Raw genomic sequence first — 20,299 nt, 5'->3', positions numbered from 1 at the left:
CTTAACTTTGGGAGTACCTCCCTGTACCTCTCTGAATCCCAACTTTTTTTCTTCCCTTAAAGTGGTGCTTAAACCTACCTCTATGACTAAGCTTTTAGTCGCCTTCCTTAATATCTCATTTGGTGTTCAGGATCATTTTGTCATTTTCATGTGTAATACCTTGAGACGTTTTATTATATCAAACGCACTATAAAAATATGATTTTTTTTCAGTGTGATCACGGAAAAAAACACACAATTTCCTCTGGTTTGATGCTGGGTTTTGGGCGATTAAATGTTTAAAGTTATCATCATTTGGGGTCGAGAAATTCAGATAATATTTATGAAGTTCTTGAAGCAGTAGGTGTGAGACAGACTACTGTTATTTCAAGAAAATATACTTGAAAGGCAATGGGGAGAGAGTGCAATAGTGGGATTAATTTTCAACTGATGCAGGAAAAATCTAGCACAGATGTGATTGGTGATTGGCCTGCTTGTTTACCGCAAATCTTTGTGGCTTGACTTTTTTAATGGCACCTAATGTGGGAGATTCCCAGTCAGAGCTGTAACAACAACGGAGAACAGACTTGGAGTTAAGGATTGCTTTTTGCTGCCAGTGTAGTATGTATTGAAAAAAATGTTGCTTTGCATTGTAACTAGTATCAAAAGAAAATAACACAAAGAAGATGGCCCAACTTTAACCTGTGCGGAAATTGGGTGGTTGAGCACTCCAAATTGCCTGGTTACTAATCTGTACTGGAGGTGTCAGGTGCTGACAGTTCATGTTTTCAATTTGCTGAATTGAACAGGCAACAATCACACCTATTTTAAAGTTACAGGACCCATTTCACGTGGATCTGTTAATGTCATTGGTACCTAACTGCATCTTCAGCAGCCTAACTGGGAACTTACAGTGAAATTTTGACAAAGTGAAGATTTCACACCATTACTGTCTCACCAAAACTGGATTGACATTATGTTTAGGCCTAATGCATGTTAATACATTTACAAGTCTGGCTGCTAATCATGACAAATTTCTCTTGTGCATTAATTTTGAAACTTGCAAATTAGGAATAACATTAATAATAACTTGTGTCTCTCTGTTCCATCAGCAGATGGTTTCTTGCATGAAGCGGTTGTGAAATCTTAAACTGTACAGTCATTTTGTATGTATTTATACTGCACTCAGTCAAAAGTTTCACAAATATTCTTTGATGAATTATAATTTCTAAAAGACTCAGTAATGGTCCACGGTTGTCTAAGAGACACTTCATAAGCTCAGAATAACTGAAAGGAGAAGTAATACCCAGTGAACATTTTTCTAATGCAGGAGCAGCAGTCCAAGCAGTAGCCCTTCAAAAGTTCTAAGTATTTGCAGCTAACAGCCAGTTTATTGTAAAGTTAATTTTGAAATGTGTTGACAAACAAGGGTCAAGCAAGGAATAGCACTTTTTTTTATCCTTCTTGCATTTTTAGCAATGAACAACAACATAGCACAGTTAAGGATCTGAAGTATGAAATGTATACTTCTTAATGCAGTGCAACACCAAAGCTGTTATCAAAAAGTAAGATCATAAGTAATAGGCGCAAGAGTAGGCCATTCAGTCCTGTGAACCCACTCCATCATTTCAGAAGTGTATGATTAATCTGATTGTGATCTTAATCCGACTTTGCTGACCATTACCCTGTAACCCTTGCCTCCTTTGGAGATCAGAGACCTTTCTAACTCGGCCTTGAATGTGTTAAATGACTCAGCCTGCACTGATGTCCATGGCAGAGAATGTCAATGAATAATGATCCTCTGGGAGAAGAAATTCCTTGTCAACTCCATCTTAAATGGGACACTCTTTTTCTCGAAATTGTGTTTCATTCACGCATGGGACAGTCAGTTCTAGTTCAAGATCATCAGACAAGAGGAAACCTCCAAGCATCTAACTTGTCAATTCCACCCTGAATCTTATATGCTTCAATAAGGTAATCTCTCATTTTTCTAAACACCAATGAGTTAGATGCAAATTGCGTAACCTTTCCCCAAAAGATAGCCCTTTGATCCCAGTAATGTCTAATTGATTCTTAATGTGCTGTCTCTGAACAGCTTCCAATGAGATTATGTCCCTCTTTAAGAAAGGAATCCAAATCAATATACAATACTCCATTGTAGTATCACCACTATCCTGTACAATCGTGCCAAAGCTTCCCAACTATTATATGCCATCTCCAGGCAATGAAGGCCACATTTGCCTTCCTAATTATACCTCCATGCTAATGTTTTTTGGTAAATTTTTCAAGGACACACTAATTGATCTGTACCACAGCATTCTGCAGTCTTTCTCTCTTTGAATGGTATTCTGCTTTTCTGTTCTTCCTGCCAAATTGGGCCACCTCTGAATTCGTATTTTATGTTCATCGCCAATTTACTGGAGAGTTCCAGCATCCACAGTAACTTTGCTTTCATAATATTAGCTGCTCCAGGTCACTGTTTTTGTTGCACTGCCATCCTGTAACTGTTATATTTCTCATTAAAGGGCCCAGACTACCTGCTTACTGTACAAAGATTAGAAATCAATTGTATTTGACAGCTTGAAAGCAGACTAATTGCTTGTGAGCCCGGTTTCTCATCTCTGTTATTCTCACCAGGCCCATGAAATGTCTTGAATGCTGGACCAAAACATTATTAAACATGAAAAAAATGTTTGTTGGTCTCAGCAGAGCTTAGAACAGTACCTTAATTTCATGGAACTGAATAGATTCTGTCTAATCTTAAACTCTGTAAGCGATAATATAGTGATGCATAAGTCATTCATCCTGATTTCAGGACAAAAGTAATTAGTATCCTGAGAAAAATAAAGTTGACTAAAACTGCAAGTTACATTTTCAAAATAAAACTAGCTGCCCTGTAAAAGCAGCTGTGAAACATAACACTATATCTCATGAAGTCATAGAGATCTACAGCACAGGAAAAGCACCTTCAGTCTGTCACATCTCCCCCAGTTAAAAGAACAACCACCCAATTATTCTAGCTCCATTTTCTAGCACTTTGCTCATAACCTTGTATGTCTTGTATACCTTGGCATTGCAAATGCACATCTAAATAAGTCTCAGCACTAAACACTTTTACAATTGTTGTATGATGAGTATTAAGAATATTAGCAAGATAGTTCTTGGTGAATCACATGGGCATATCAATCACTACCACCCACTTGAAGGGCAAAAATATCCAGACTTAGGTGAGACTCATTTGTTCAGCCACGATACCATTATTCCAAGTTCCCCAACAAATTGAGAAGGATGGAAGTGATAATGTGTCTAATCCAACAATAAAGGATCTCTGAATGAAGCACTGAGCGTACAACTGGGAAGGGGACAGACCACTGCCAATGTGCGAAGATTGTGTCCCTGCCCTCCGGTTCTCTCTGAAAGTCACGATGGATGAAGTTGGGACAAGAAATTGTTGTGGAATAGGAGAAGGAAGTCAGTAAGCAGGATATGAGGTGTTGTTCCTTCAGCTTTCACTGGGCTTTGCTGGAGTACCACAGAAGGCCAAGGACAGAAATGTTAGCAAGATGGTGTAATCGAATGGTAAATGAGCAGAAAGTCAGCATCGGTCTTGCAGAGTAGAGGTATTTCGAATCTCAGCCAGAACTGGAAAAATTATTTCACTTCCAATTTCCATTCTTCTCTCAATGTCGCCTGGTCACTCTGAATCGTTCCTTCCCTTCCCTGTTTCTATTTCTGGTGATAGGCCCAAAAATATCAACCAATATCCATTTCAAATCCAACAAATGCCACAGTTACTTTGTTACTGCACTCCTGATACTCTGTTTTCTGTAAAGATGCCATTCAGTTTCTGAGTGTTGCATCTATTCAAATGATGCTACTTTCCATTGGTCCATTTGACATGCCTTCACTTTTCTTCAACCGAGGGTTCCACAACCTGTTTTCGACATTTCTGTGCTCACTCCTCTCCATCCCTCCTAAAATTTGATAAGGTCCTCACTTTCCACCACTCCAGTCTCTGCATACAAGGGATTATCGTCTGCCATTTCTGCTACCTCCAGCAGGGTATCACAATTTCCCCACCTCACCATGTCAGCATTCTGCGGGGGTTGTTCACTCCAAGAAACTCTGATCTGCTCATCCATTACTTCCAACATCCCTTCAACCACTCCCCCTTGTAATCAGAGGTATAGATAGAGTGGACAGCCGGACACTTTTTCCTAGGGTGGAGGTAGCTATTACGAGAGGGCATAGTTTTAAAGTGAGTGGAGATAGATATAGGGGAGAGGTCAGAGGTAGGTTCTTTACTCAGAGAGTGGTTGGGACGTGGAATGCATTGCCGGAGAGGGTAGTGGAGTCGGCCTCATTAGGAGCATTTAAGCGGCTATTAGATAGGCATATGGATGATAGTATAAGGTAGGGGTGGATGTTAGATAGACCTTAGGTTTAGGGTAAAAGTTCGGCACAACATCGTGGGCCGAAGGGCCTGTACTGTGCTGTACTGTTCTATGTTCTATGTAATGATAGAAAGTGTAACGCTTGCCTCTTTAGCAGCTCCTCCTCACTGTTTTAAGGCCCCAAACACACCTTTCAGTGATTAACAGTGGGGAGGCAATGGCCTACTGGTATTATCGCCGGACTGTTAATCCAGAGACCCAGAAAATATTCTGAGGACCCGGGTTCAAATCCCACCACAGCAGATGGTGGAACTTGAATTCAATAAAATATCTGGAATTAAGAATCTAATGATGACTATGAATCCATTGTCAATTGTTGGAAAAACCCATCTGGCTCACTAATGTCCTTTAGGGAAGGAAACTGCCATCCTTACCTGGTTTGGCCTACATGTGACTCCAGACCCACAGCAATGTGGTTGGCTCTTAACTGCAATTAGGGATGGGCGATAAATGCTGCCAGTGATGCCCTCATTCCATGAATGAGTAAACAATAAACTTATACTTTCAATCTAATCTTTTATGTGCATCACTCACAATGTGATCTCAATACGTTGAGACCAAATGTAGCCTGCTTGGTGTAATAACTCTGCTCTGACTGCAAGAATGACCCCAAGCTTCCAGTTACTTACGTTTTAATAACCGTCTTGTTCCGATACTAACATTTCTTTCCTCAGCCTGCTGTAGTCTTCCAGCAAGGCCCTACTCAAGTTAAAGGAGCAATGATTATTTTTCCAATTAGGCACAGCCTTCAGGTCTCAGCATTAAGTTCAGCATCATCAGACTGTGAACTCCATCCTCCATTTTAATTGTCCACTTCCCTCCCCACTCCATTGCTGTGATTGCATGTGTTTATTGTCAGTAGACCTGACATTTTTTATGCTACTAACATCTACCATAACACTTGCTCTCTATCTATATCTCTCCTCCACTATACATAAGCACTCCTTTTGCTCTGGGGCAACTTTATGATCTGCTTCTTCACCCCTCCCCACTTTTGTTTTTCTCTAGCCCATAAAATCCATCACTTTTCCAGCCTCCTCTTCAGTCCTGAAGAAGAATCATGTCAGGCTCAAAACATTAACTGTTTCCTTCTCCACAAATGCTGCCAGACCTGCTGAGTTTCTCCAACATTTTGTTTTTGTTTCAGCTTCTTATGGAAGTTATTTTGTGTTGCTTGTGTCACCATTTAATGAGCACACAGACTATGTATGTAGGCATTGATACTGTATGCGTGTAAGTGCAGAGAGGTTTGAACTGTGATGAAGTGAATTTGATTTGCTGTTATGAGACAGCATCAAGAAGGTAGTCTGGCAGAAGTTATACTTTCCATTGATTGAGGCAGAAAAAGCTTGAACACAATGCTGAATTTTGGGACTACCAGCAGTTTTCTGAACTGTCTACAACATAAACGCTGGACTAATAACGTTAGAGTAGAGTTCACATTCTAAGTGGACCTATTTTAGAAGATCCATGGCATACAAGGTTATGGACCAGGCGCTGGAAAATGGGATTCAAATAAATGGGTTGTTTCTGACTGGTACGAACTCAGTGGGTCAAAGGGCCTTTTTCTGTGCTGTAGACCCCTGTGAACTATTAACAGGGTTCTGACAGTGTAATTCAGTGTTATAAATTTATAAGCACAGGTAACCGATTTTCATAATTAGGAAATTGTGTGAGCACTGCTCAGTGCCTCGCCTGGAGCGTTCTCAAATTAGAATTGATCATCATATTCGGAACAAAGATCAGGGTTGCTTGATTACTCGCTTCAAATATCAACTAAATGTTGGTCTTCTCACCAATCTGTATTTTTTTGACAAAAAATTCACCGGTTTGGAGTGCTTGTGGAAAAACCGGATTGCTGACATACCATAAGATATAGTATACCTTTCGAAAGCATAGTAGTGATAATAGCATAACTACATTTTAGATCTGTAAATGTATTTGACAGCTGCATTTTTTGAGACAAGTTACCATGGAACTGACCTGTGAGCACTCTATTTTTCCATTCCATGTTTTTATTGGGAATTAACATATTCAGAGTCTAATGGATATTCATTGCACTATGTGTATTATTGAAATGCACATTATTATAGATGGAAATACATTTAGTTTAGGCATCCCAATGTAATAGCCTTGCATTTTTTTTAAAATACTCGATGAAGCAGGTAAGTTACATTTGTAACAATGAGATGCAATCTTTTTGAGGCATGAAAAATATTCTTATTGGAATCGACAAGAATGTACCCCGTGGCTGTGTGAGTTTAGAACCATAAGCTTCAGTCTCAGAATAAGGGTGAGGCCATTTTGAATTGAGATGAAGAGTGATTTCTTTGCTCAGAGGGTGGTGAATCTCTTAAATTCTTTCAGCTAGAGCACTATGGAGGCTGGTCACCCTTAATTTCTTTGTTCAGTCTTCCCTGTATGGGAAACAGGATTCCATTAAAATGAAATCTGTAGACAAAGAGCAATGTGTGATTGTGTGCCCAGCGACATGTCAGAGCCATAGGATCACAAACAGGAGTATTTTACTCATCGTGCCCATCTCAGTTCTGTAAAAGTGTTACGCTAATGAGTGTTATTCCCCTTAATTTTCAACCAGCCCTGCAATTTTTTCCTGTTCAGCCTCAGATCAAACTCATTGTGAAAGCTTCTGTTGAATGGAGACCTTTTGTAATAGTCATAGAGTCCAACTTTCGGTCCAACTTGTCTGCGCTGATTAATCATCCCATATCTGAGATAGTCCAATTTGCCAACGTTTGATCTATATTCGTCTGACCCCTTCTTATTCATATACCCATCCAGATACCTTTTAAGTGTTATAATTGTAACCACCTCCACCACTTGCTGTGGCCACTCTGTGCGTGAAAAAGTTAGCTGTCAGGTCTTTTATAAATCTTTTGCCTTTCACCTTAAACCTATGCCTTCTAGTTTTGGACTACCCTGCCGTAGGAAAAAGGCCTTGGCTATTCGCCCGATTCCATGCCTGTCATGATTTTATTAACCTCTATAACATCACCTCTCAGCCTGCAACTCTCCAGGGAAAAAGCCCCATTCTATTCAGCCTCTCCCTATAACTCAAACCCTCCAGTCCCAGCAACATCCTTGTAAATCTATTCTCCACCCTCTCAAGTTTAACAACATCCATCCTATAGAATGGCAACCAGAATTGTATGCAGTATTCTAAAAATGGCATCACCAATGTCCTGTACAACCGCAACATGAAGTCCAACGTCCTATACTCAATGTTCTGACGAATGAGGGCAAGCGTGCCAAACACCACCTTCACCACTCTGTTTACTTGCAACTCTACTTTGAAGGGGCTATGCACCTGCACCCCCAGGTTTCTTTGCTCGGCAATGCACCCCAGGGCCCTACCACCAGCTGTATAAATCCTGCCGTAGTTTGCCTTACCAAAATGCAACATCTCACATTTATCTAAATTAAACTCAATCTGCTACTCCTCAGCCCATTGGCCTATCTGACCAAGGTCCCATTGTGCTCTGAGATAATCTTCTTCACTGTCCATTACACCACCTATTTTGGTGTCATCTGCAAACTTACTACTTATATTCACACGCAAATAATTTATGTAAATAACGAAAAGCAGTGGACCTAGCATCAATACCTGTGGGGTCACAGGCTGGCTACAGGCCTCCAGTCCGAAAAACAACCCTCTACCTCCTACCTTTAAGCCAATTTTGTATCCAATTGGCTAGCTACCCCGAATCCCTTGTTATCTAACTTTACTAACTGGTCCACTGTGTGGAACCTTGTTGAATGCTTTTTTGAAGTCTCTGTAGACAATGTCTACCTCTGTGTTGTTAGATGATATCAAATTGACATCAAAAGCAACTTGTATGTAAACATTTTGTCCATTTAGGGAACAATCGGAATAATTGTGGTCTTGACACGAGGGTAGGATGTACATGCCGGCCCAAATTTTGAGGGAGTGAATTTTGGACCAATGTAACTCATTGTTTTCAAAATAAATTCTCTTCATTTCACTTCTGGCCCATTGCCTAATTAAAATTCTCTCTGAAACCATCCCTGATGTGATCAGAATAATCTTCACTCTCTCCCTGTTAGCGAAATCCTTCATCCAATCTCTTCTACACCTTGACCCAGTACAGGCAACACGCTCCTGATAAGCTTACGTCATACTTTTTTCAAGATTTATCTAACTTTTTCATTTTGTATGGCCATACTTCCAATTCGTAAACCAAGGATCCCTAATTCCTTTTTCAACAAAGTGTTACGATTGGTTCTATGATTGACAAATTCTGGATATAAATCCATTGCTTCACTCTACCCCAGAAGGAATGTTGCTTTGTTCCTTAGAAGCCCTTCTCAGCCATAATACATTGCAGTAAATTGGAGGATGCCCCACTCTTGGCTACAGCATTACTTCCATCAGTAATTGTGCTCTGTTTTGGGTACCACCAGTAATGCAAGAAGAAGCTTTAGGAGGAACCTAGGCTGCCCCAAGAAGGCAACTCCTGGGGTTTTCAAAGAAGAGACACCAGAGCCCAGGGAAAGGGGTTGGGTCTAGCCTGTCAAGCAGGTCACACAGAAGAAAGGATGGTGTGTCATTGTGAGGGAGGGGTTTTCCTCAATGCACCTAGGACCCCATTCCCCCAAATGAGCTGCTCCCTCTCCCTTCCTTTCCTCCCTTTATTTGACCATACACACTAGTTCAGTTGACCCTTTATTATTTGCTTGCATACGCTGGATGGGCCATTGAACTTGGCATTGTGACTAAGCTTGGGGTGGGAGGAAGAAGTGGTCGGCTGGGCAATTTTGCTAAATGGGGGTAGATAATGTCCAGCCCCAGATCTTTGTGCTTCGCTTTACACATACAAGACACACACACACATCCATCTCCTTTCTGTCTGCATTGCATTACTTTGCACTTTCTGCTTTGAATTCCACCTGTAATATATCTTTCCAGTCACCAGCCTGTGTCCTCCTGAAATCTGTCTCTGTCCTCTTCACCGTTGACTACTTTTTCAAGTCTTGTATCCTTTGTAAACTTTGCTTTGTACAATCAATTCATGATCTTTAAACTATATCAAAAAGCATTGTTTCTCAACTGATTCTGGAGTGACACCACGATGTACTTCGTTCCACTCTAAGGGTAACCATCTACCACCATCCTCTGCTTTGTGTCTTTGTTAATTTCATATCCACACTGTGCCTGTCTATTTAGTCCCAATGTAAACTGTGTGATTTATTTCTCAAATTGCTTTGGAAGTTCAGATACCCATGGACCACACTACCTTAAAGAAACCTGTCCATTACTCTATCCAAGGACTTCTTTTAAGTTAGCTGAACAAACTTCCTTTGAACATATCCATGCTGCCTTTCATTGATGTTACTGTTATTTTTACAAATGACAATGTTTCCATCGTTATAGATTTCTAAAAGTTTCCCTGCCATTGACATGAGGGGAACTTGCCTTTAATCCTTGGTTTATCATCATTGCCTTTTTTTAAACAATGTTAAGTTTCAACCCTTCAGTTCCCTGGCACCATTTCTCGGTCTAAGGAGGATTGGAAGCTTGTGACCAGATTCTCAACTTTAGTTTGCTCAGAAATTTTGAATGCATCCCATCTGACTGAAGGATTATTTTTCTCTCGATGTCTCAACCAACATGCACCCTTTGAGCACTGTTACCAAAACAAATTATCTATCTGGTTGTGAGTACTTGACATGCATGAATGAAAATTAATTTTCCCAACATCACAAACAGTACTCTGTTGCACTTCAAAAAGCACTTAATTGCCAGATGCGTGTGTGGAACACCCCAGGTCCTATATAAATGCAAGATTTTATTTCTTTCTATAAATTCTGATGAGTATCTGGAAAACATGAATGTTGCAGCTACACTTCAGGATTCTCTAACAATACAAAAAGTTCTTACAATGGAATAGATCAAGCAAAAAGTATTTAAGAATAGATGACTGGGTTACATAAGATAAAACATGGAAATCTTTTTATAAACCTTTTAAAATGTATAAAAAGTACTAAAGGACAGATGGAGCCAACAAGAGTTATGCCTCATTGGGTAGTATGCTGGAAATCAAATCCCACTAGTCCCAGAGTCGTCACAGAAGTTTACGATTTTAAAAGTATGTAGAATTCCCCAAATAATGCCTTTTAGAGAAACAGAAAGCACAGACCAGCTTTTTGTACTTAGTAAGCATGATTGTTTATTGCAAATAAATATATTCTAAATTCAGATAAACAATTATGAACTGGCAACACATAATTCTAACAGTTAAAACTCTAAATAATTTATAAAACTCCCCACAATACACACATACAGAAAGGTGCAGAAAACATGGTGTAATGGGTGGAAAGAAAGACAGGGAAGGCAATTTAGTGATCCCTGTCCACAAGGTTTGCTGACTTGAACCTTTTGTTGAACAAAATGCTGCTTCTTGATCTTCCTTCTCCAGTTGCTTGTTTGCAGAAGGTGCAGGGTGACTATTTCACATATATAAAGTTCTCTAACTTAATTAATAAGTCACAACTTGCAGCAACAGGCTTGAGATTTTTATTTTTTTAATCACAGTGCAAAAGCAGTTTCTTCGCTTCCAGAGGTCCAATGGCTTCTAGCCCAAGCATTCACACCCTCAACCTGTTCAGCTACCTTGGAGCCAATCACATAGCTGTTGGCAGGTAGGAAGTCTTTGTCATCAATAATTGGTCACCAAATCACTGACCAATCAACTACTTGTTGCCGCTTAAATCTCCATTTCTTCACACACCCCTAGCTCCAGCCTGCCTGTAACTGTACTTCCTCACTGCTTGAACAGTTGCTGTGTAAATAGCACTTCCAATGAATGTCAGGTAATTTATTTTTGGAAAAGTGCTGTTATCCCTCAACAATTCTTGTCTTTTAAACCAGTTCTCCTCCCATTTCTGTCCACAATCAAATACGCAGAAAAATAAAAGGATCCAGTTTTTACACTGGGAACCAAAAAATGGAATCATCCTGTGGAGGTAGAGGTATGGCTGAGGTACTGAATTATTTGCATTTGTCTTTACAAAGAAGCTGCCAACAGGTGCTGTCAAAGAGAAGATGGCAGAGAAATTTGATGAACTAAAAATAAAGACGAGATAATTGAAAGGTTAACAGCCATCAGTGTGGAATGGCAGTTAATGGATGACAGGGTAGATTGGAAGATGTGTGTCTGGGGCACCGTCTGTGTGGTGAGGGTGAGCGACCGGGAGTAGGTTGAGTATGCGGGGAGAAGGTGAAGGAAAGGTCATGCATCAGGCAGAGTAGTGGAGTAATGAGGTGTTTGGAGGTGAGGTGAAGATGAAAGGTAGTTTGGGAGAGATCAGTGTGAGCAATTGGATTGTCAGTATGAGTGATTACGAGAGAGCGTCTGTAATCAACTAAGAGTTAAAGTAGGTTTTAATCTCTCTAATTTCTCCTTGGTAAAGTATTGAGGTAAGCAATTGAAAAGGCTAAAAATAGAGAAGTGATACGGAAAATGTTATCAGCCTTCATGTGGAATGGCAAGGAAGTGAGTGAACTTTTCGTGGAAAAGTATTAAGGCAAATAAATCGGTACCTTCCAAAGTCTCAAACCTGGGACTTTTTTTGGAGATTTGAGACATTGGCTAATTGATTAAAATTGCTTGGTAGTTATTATGTAATAAGCATGCTGGGATTTCCGAAAGGTACCAACATGTACCTTTTAGTGAGCTAGATCCATATCAGGTGGGCATGCTCTTCACAGTGATTCAGTTCAGAACCGAAGTGCTCTGGTGTCACTCTCAGATAGCGAGTTCTGTGTTCCTGTAACATCAAATTCGAAATGCTTCGAAAACTAGAAAGTATTCCATCAGGGTGGACGTCATTCAAGTGACCAGCTGCTGTACTAGAAGGAAAAAGCCGATCTGGCTGAATATATGCCTTTATTGACTCAAAGCTGGGCATAAAGTATATATTCGTGAGCCATCGAGTATAAATAGTAGATTGGGTGCCCCTGGCAAAGTTTGAGAGTTGATTGCACCTTTACTGAACATTCCACAGTTTTAAATCAAAAAACGTTACAAAATGCAAATGTCAGGAATAGGAAAAGGCACCACTGACACAGGATTTTATTAAATTGGAGAGGATTCAGAAAAGATTTACCAGGATGTTGCCAGGAATGGAGGGTTTAAGTTATAGGGACAGCCTGGATAGACTGGGATTTTTTCACAGGGGTGGGTGTAGGAAGTTGAGGGGTGACCTTATAGAGGGGGCATAGAGAGGGTAAATGGCAAAGGTCTTTTCCCTGGGGTGGGTTAGTTCAAACCAAGGGGGCATATTTTTAAGGGTAGAGGAGTAAGATTTAAAAGGGTCTCAAGGCAACTTTTTGACACAGGGGGTAATTCTGATATATATAAAATGCTAGAGGAAGTGTTACATGCAGATACAGTTACAACATTTAAATGACGTTTGGACTGGTACATGAACAGGAAAGGTTTAGAGGGATTATGGGCCAATTGCAGGCAAATGGATCCGATTTAGTTTAGGAAACTTCATTGGCGTGGTCAAGTTGGACCGAAGAGTCTGTTTCTGTGTTGTTTGCCTATGACTCCTGTGGAATGGAACTTGAACCCACAATCTTGAGGTTTCATGGCAAGAGTGCTGTGATGAGCTAGCACGGATTCGTATGACCAAAATCAAAGTCTGATGCACATCAGTCTCGTTTTGTGGAGGAAAGAGTCTGGCATCAAACAGGCCATCCTTAGCAATTATTTTGATTTAAATTGCTTAGTGTTATAATCGTGATGCGGAGGTGCCGGTGTTGAACACGGGCGGACAAAGTCAGAAGTCACACAACACCTGGTTTCAGTCCAACAGGTTTATTTGAAATTGCATGTTTTCAGCGTGTTTGTTTTTTTGTATGAATTTACCCAAATCTTTCTTTCCAAATTATTTTTCTTCAGGATGACATCTTGGACTACTTTTGACATAAATTTGATATTGACATAAATCAGCTTCTGGTCTCACTTCTTCTTTGCTGCCTGCCCTCTATAATTCCTGACTCCTTTGTTATTCGAGAATCAGTCTACCTCTGCTTTAAAACTGTTCATCAAACTTACCTTCACTGCTCTATGGGGAAGAGAATTCAACATATGAATGACCCTCTGACAGAAAGACCTTTTCTTTACCTCAGTCTTAACTTGGAGACCCTAAATTTTGAAGCTGTATCCCCGAATTGTAGTATTTCCTGTAATACACTGTGCCATGTCCTGCACAATGGAAACAAAAGTTCCCTACTTTTATACTCCAGTCCTCTTGCATCATCCCATTTGCCTTTCTCATCCGTTGCTGTACCTATAGACTAATAATATGTGATTCGTGTACCAGGACACCTCGATTCTTCTGTAACACTGAGTTCTGCAAATGCTCTCCAATTAAATGGTATGCTGTTTTCATTTTCTTTCTGCCAAAGTGTAAAAGTTCACATCTTCCCAAATTATGGTCTATCTTACATTTATTTTTTTCCCACACACTTATCCTGTCCACACCCTATTGCAGACTCCTTATGTCATCTTCACAACCTATTTACCAAATTATCTTAAGAGTCATCCGCAAATTTAGCAAGCACATGTTCTCATCCCGCCACGCCCCCATCCAATGTATTGATATAGATTGTAAATAGTTGGGACCCCAAACACTGATTCCTGTGGCAGTCCACTCATGACAGAGCGTCAACTTGAAAAAGACCCATTTGTCCCCACACTTTGCTTCCAGGAGTTGATCACTCCTTTTACTGTGTTAATGTGTTACCCAGTATACCATGGGCTCCTATTTTGTGAAGTAACCTTTGATGTGGCACTTTAATCAAATGACCTTTTGGAAATCCCAGGGCAACACTTCTACATAGAACATAGAACATTACAGCGCAGTACAGGCCCTTTGGCCCTCAATGTTGCGCCGACCTGTGAAACCAATCTGAAGCCCATCTAACCTAAACTATTCCATTATCATCCATATGTTTATCCAATGACCATTTAAACGCCCTTAAAGTGGGCGAGTCTACTATTTTTGCAGGCAGGGCATTCCACGCCCTTACTACTCTCTGAGTAAAGAACCTACCTCTGACATCTGTCCTATATCTATCACCCCTCAATTTAAACCTATGTCCCCTCGTGCTAGCCATCACCATCCGAGGAAAAAGGCTCCCACTGTCCACCCTATCTAATCCTCTGATCATCTTGTATGTCTCTATCAAGTCACCTCTTAACCTTCTTCTCTCTAACGAAAACAGCCTCAAAACCCTCAGCCTTTCCTCATAAGACCTTCCCTCCATACCAGGCAACATCCTGGTAAATCTCCTCTGCACCCTTTCCAATGCTTCCACATCCTTCCTATAATGCGGTGACCAGAACTGTACGCAATACTCCAAGTGCGGCCGCACCAGAGTTTTGTACAGCTGCAACATGACCTCATGGCTCCGAAACTCAATCCCTCTACCAATAAAACCTAACATACTGTACGCCTTCTTAACAACGCTATCAACCTGGGTGGCAACTTTCAGTGATCTATGCACATGGACACCGAGATCTTTCTGCTCATCCACACTACCAAGAATCTTACCATTAGCCCAGTACTCTGTATTCCTGTTACTCCTTCCAAAGTGAATCACCTCACACTTTTCCGCATTAAACTCCATTTGCCACGTCTCAGCCCAGCTCTGCAGCTTATCTATGTCCCTCTGTAACCTGCAACATCCTTCCGCACTATCCACAACTCCACCGACTTTGGTGTCATCCGCAAATTTACTAACCCATCCTTCTACGCCCTCATCCAGGTCATTTATAAAAATGACAAACAGCAGTGGCCCCAAAACAGATCCTTGAGGTACACCACTAGTAACTGAACTCCAGGATGAACATTTCCCATCAACCACCACCCTCTGTCTTCTTACAGCTAGCCAATTTCTGATCCAAACTGCTAAATCACCCTCAATCCCATGCCTCCGTATTTTCTGCAATAGCCTACCATGGGGAACCTTATCAAACGCTTTACTGAAATCCAAATACACCACATCAACTGCTTTACCCTCATCCACCTGTTTGGTCACCTTCTCGAAGAACTCAATAAGGTTTGTGAGGCACGACCTACCCTTTACAAAACCGTGTTGACTATCCCTAATCAAATTATTCCTTTCTAGATGATTATAAATCCTATCTCTTATAATCCTTTCCAACACTTTACCCACAACCGAAGTAAGGCTCACTGGTCTATAATTACCAGGGTTGTCTCTACTCCCCTTCTTGAACAAGGGGACAACATTTGCTAGTCTCCAGTCTTCTGGCACTATTCCTGAAGACAATGACGACATGTAGTTTTGCCTAGTCTTCTGCCACCTTTCAGGTTCTTGTCAACATTTTTAAGAGGCTGATTACAATAAAGAGGGTTTTTATCTTGACTAATTCCTGATTTAAAAAGAGCTGGTCGCTTCCTGCACACTTTGAGGTGGCAATTGTCATCATGCTGTTTGGAAACTCTGGCATGGCACTCACTTTGGACTGAGCTCTATCAAGTCAAGAGCAAATTGTCACACATGGTATCTCTTCCCTGCATGTAACTTATAAGACTGGTTCGCACGTTGGTTTTAATGCCTGTGAGAATTTTGCAAAGGGAAGGCGTCGAGTCTTTTATTTCAAACCAGTTAATGCCAATGTTAAAATCATACGCAGGCTTACAATATGAGAACTTCAACCATGCGTAAAATCTTGACAACCTGCAATCCCTCCTGTAATGTATTCCATAACTCCCATTTGCTGGACAATTTCAGTGATTGAATCTATGAAATTGGCTTTCAAAAATGTGCCTGATGATTAAAAAGCATAGAAAAATATATGCTGTTTGATTTATCTATTCCTGTCACGATACTCAAAGTAATGCATCTCGATGTGGATGGGGCTTATCTGCAGAAAACATGGGCAGCATCTGTAGCTTGGTACAGCAGCAAAAGTTCTTTTTGTGCCAAATAAAACAGACTTTGGCTGCCTTTGCACAAACTCGCTGCCAGCAAGGGAGTTGATGCAAAGAAGCAAAGCCAATTGAGAATGAGACAGGTCAATTTTTTTGTCTTGCCATACGATCTTTCTCCTTTTAGCCAAGAATCTCTCATAATGGATCAGACAGCTGTTTAAAAAAAGAAGTCTTATCACAAAGGTTTGTTTTAGATTACCCAAATCTGCAGTTTCGATAGAAATATGTGTTGGCTCATTTCTTGTCCAGGGTGAGGTAAAGCCGACCACACATTTGAAAGGGTTTGAGGAAATTCATTTTCCTTACAGCCCCCCCACCCAAAAAAATTTGCGTCACATTGACTCTTGGCATAATTTACATGCGGCCTGTGCTGCTAATGGTACACACTTTCAAGCAGTGACTAAAGCAAAATGAGACTTTTGCTTACAGCATGACTAGGTTCATGCATTTTTGAAAATAATAACTGATCACTCTTTGTGGTGAAGCGTCAGTACTTGATAGTATAGGCAGCATTTGATTGTTGTTTCAGTCCCTGGTCAAATTTGACCTTCATCCAAAAAGACAGACACTGCAACAATTACCTGTGTGAGAGAGGATAAAGCAGGAGGGAAGAGTCTTGTTGGGTTGAAAGCTACAGTTTCTGCTGACTGACAACAAGGAGTGTTGATGCAAAGTGGGAGCAGGCTGAACAACTACCTCTAAGCTACGCTGAAAGTATAGTGCTCGGATGGGAATGAAGAACTTTGGAAGTACTTTCAACTAAAAATGAGCACCCATCATTGTAAGGGTGAATGGGAAATACTGCAGAGGGAGATAATGCATTAGTGCTTCCTTTGCAGAAACAGAACAGTCACTTATCTAATAAATTGGGTATATCAGAGAGTGATACCCTTTGTGTACTATTTAGCAAATGATTCCCACTGAGAATGTGCGTTTTTGCAGGTGCTACAGATTGTTGAAGTATAATATAGGTCTGTTGGGTAGAGTTTATGTCACTCCATCTATCTTTCCTTCAGATTAAGAAAACATTTAAAAAGACTCCACAGGTTTTAAATATTTAATATTTTGAAAGATAGGCTGCTGAATTTTCACATGCTCACTTACATTATAAACACATTAGTTTAACGAGAGCTATTGTCTTTTGAATGTTCTATTTTCTTGTGGCAATATTGACTCCAGGAGCCAAATTAAACAAAATGTGTTTTTTGCTGAAATTTTATGACTTATTACATCTATTCTTTGCTTCCTTTGTAGGCATACCAGGAAGTGATTACTCCAATTCCAATTATATTGACGGCTATAGAAAACAGAATGCCTACATTGCAACACAGGGTCCTCTGCCTGAGACATTTGGAGATTTTTGGAGGATGATATGGGAGCAGCGAAGTGCAATTGTTGTGATGATGACTAAACTAGAAGAAAGATCGAGGGTAAATATTTAATACTTGATGTCACACATTAAGAGAATTAATGACAAACATGCTATTAATATTACGTGGAAAATGACATTATTGTTGAACATACATATCATATTAGTTTTATCCATGTACATTTGAGATATTATTGTCTTATCATTTGCCCAAGTACCAGGCTGCATTGTAAATCATGTCTATCTCAGCACTAACACAAGTAATAATATTCGATGTATTTAGGATCGGCTGTTTGGATTAGCCAGAACACTTTCTAATTTAATTTAATCTAAATGTAAACCAGCAGTCTTAAATAGAGATGCATTGGTTTTTGATGTGAATAACAGTGATCATTGAAACCTGTTTTTGATACTATTTTATGGAGAGCTAAGAGAGTCTTTTCCCGGATGGTGTCAAATGTTCATTGCAGGAATGGGTGGAGAAATAATATTTCCTAAGGCTCTATACTGAGTCTATGTAACTCTTGTGCCTGAACCCAGTCTCTGTTTTGATATCTCTCTCCACATGCCCAACATCTCTGAGCTGATTTTCACTGTCTGTTGAGCTTCTTTTCAATATATCCAACGTCATTTCCTCAAAATAATTATTTTTCTCCGTCCCCTCCTCACTGTCCATGATTGTGTCTCTGCTAAGTGTTTCTTGTCCAAGGTGAGATACTTTGCAACCCTGACTTCTGTATGCTTCATTCTCTTTTTTTCACCTGACTTTACTAGCTGTTTGAGAACTGAATTAGCATCTCTCTTTTAGTTTTAATATTGTGCAGTGTTTCAACGTATTTCAGGAGTGCAACAATTTATAGTTTTCAGCTTTATTCCTTTCCTATGAGTAAGACTATGTTAATTATTCACACAACTGTCAGTTGAGGAGCTGCAGTAGGCTAGGCAGCATTCCAAGTGTTGATATGTCTGCTTTCCTCCTGTGCCACAAATTTTTATTACAGTGGTATGGACGTACAGATTGCGAAACAACCAGGCTGCTTCTGTAAAAGCTGCTCAGCTTCTTAATCCAAATGCAAATCAAATAAACTAGCATTGTTTTGATGTTAGTATTATCAGACAGAGGGGTGAATCTTATGAGGCAGCAAATGTGCATCTTGCTACTCCCACCCCACAGCCTTCCCAACCAACCCCTCTGTTAGAAAAATTAAGTTGCAAACCATGTGAAATACAAAAAGACTGCTCACTAATGAAAACATGCTCTGGGAGACCTGATGGAGCAGAGAGTGGGACTTTTAACCCCTCAGAGAGAGTAAAAGTCCAATCCTTGACAACTGCCAGTCAGTGGCTCTGATAATCTCACCACTTGGTAGCAGGATTGCCAGGACTAACAGTAAAGCTACAAAGAGCATTGATGGTATTCGGCTCAAATCACTCACAACGCTTCTGAACAGAAAGGGATCAAACACTTTCAAGAATGGGGCAGTGTTTGGAGGCTAGGCTGGTAGTTTCAAAGGCAAACTATCGTCTTGGCATTGGGTGGGGGCTTTGATGTCAAAGCCTCACTCTTGTTCCTTCTCACTCGTGTGTTAATACAGCAGGCTCCCCTCTCTCACCTTTCTGCCCACACCAAACATATTATGGTGAGGGCAGCATGATGTTCAGGTCAGCTGGCCAAGTTCAATTGCCCATTAATGATTTTTTTTTTAAATGGCCAATTTTTTTTAAATGTCAATTTTTGGAGGCCATCAACACACTGTATTTTGTGAAACTTGCATGTTGATTCATCGGCAACATTATCATGCTAGATTTTACATATGCGTCAACCCATTCCTGATTTGCAAATGTAAAATTCAAACCAATAATTCTTGCATGCCATGTACACTCCTTTACCCTCAGAGACTCTGCCACCTGTGGAGAAGCCATTCCATTCATTCTATTGCATAACTTAATTAAACTAAAGGAGGGTAATTGAAAATTGCAACAGAAGAACACAGCCACCTCTCACCCTTCCCTGACTATCTTTTTGCCACAGGAAGCAATTGTGGCCAAAACATTGAATGTTTTCACAAAGGATTTAGATATAGTTCTTGGGGCTAAAGGGATCAGAGAATATGGGGAGAAAGCAGGAACAGGATACTGCATTGGATGGTTAGACATACTTGTACTGAATGGTGGAGCAGGGGGTCAATTCGCCGACTCCTACTCCTGTTTTCTGTGTTTTTATTTTTGGTTTAAAGAGAGGATTGAATTCACTCCAGCAATTACAACTTTTAAAGTAAAGGACAGGCAGATGTGTGATGTCCCTAGCCAAGTAGCTTCACTGAGGGCCAACCTTTGGGTGATTGAGATTTTATCATTCCAAAAATTCCAGAGTAACATGTCCAGCCAAAGATAGTGCACTTAGATCTGTGGACTAAATCATCCCAACACTCTTTAAAAAGGATGTCCTAAATATATAAATTGCTTAGACTTATGGATACTGGAACTGA

The 20,299-nt window shown here is 40.3% G+C and overlaps 1 protein-coding gene across 5 annotated transcripts in view; it reads left to right on the top strand.

The window, feature by feature from the left end:
- The window catches only part of LOC109939107 (receptor-type tyrosine-protein phosphatase delta), a 542,862-nt gene that overhangs the window by 473,416 nt on the left and 49,147 nt on the right, over positions 1-20,299 (top strand). For all 5 annotated transcript variants that reach the window (XM_048595070.1, XM_048595069.1, XM_048595071.1 and 2 more), the window contains one exon: positions 17,696-17,871. In XM_048595070.1, the coding sequence (XP_048451027.1) occupies positions 17,696-17,871 (176 nt within the window). The remainder of the gene's footprint in view (positions 1-17,695; positions 17,872-20,299) is intronic.

Source organism: Rhincodon typus, chromosome 3 (genome assembly GCF_021869965.1).
Source record: "Rhincodon typus isolate 14 chromosome 3, sRhiTyp1.1, whole genome shotgun sequence".
Taxonomy (NCBI): domain Eukaryota; kingdom Metazoa; phylum Chordata; class Chondrichthyes; order Orectolobiformes; family Rhincodontidae; genus Rhincodon; species Rhincodon typus.
Note: the sequence above shows the minus strand (reverse complement) of the source record. Positions and strands in the feature narration are given on the sequence as shown.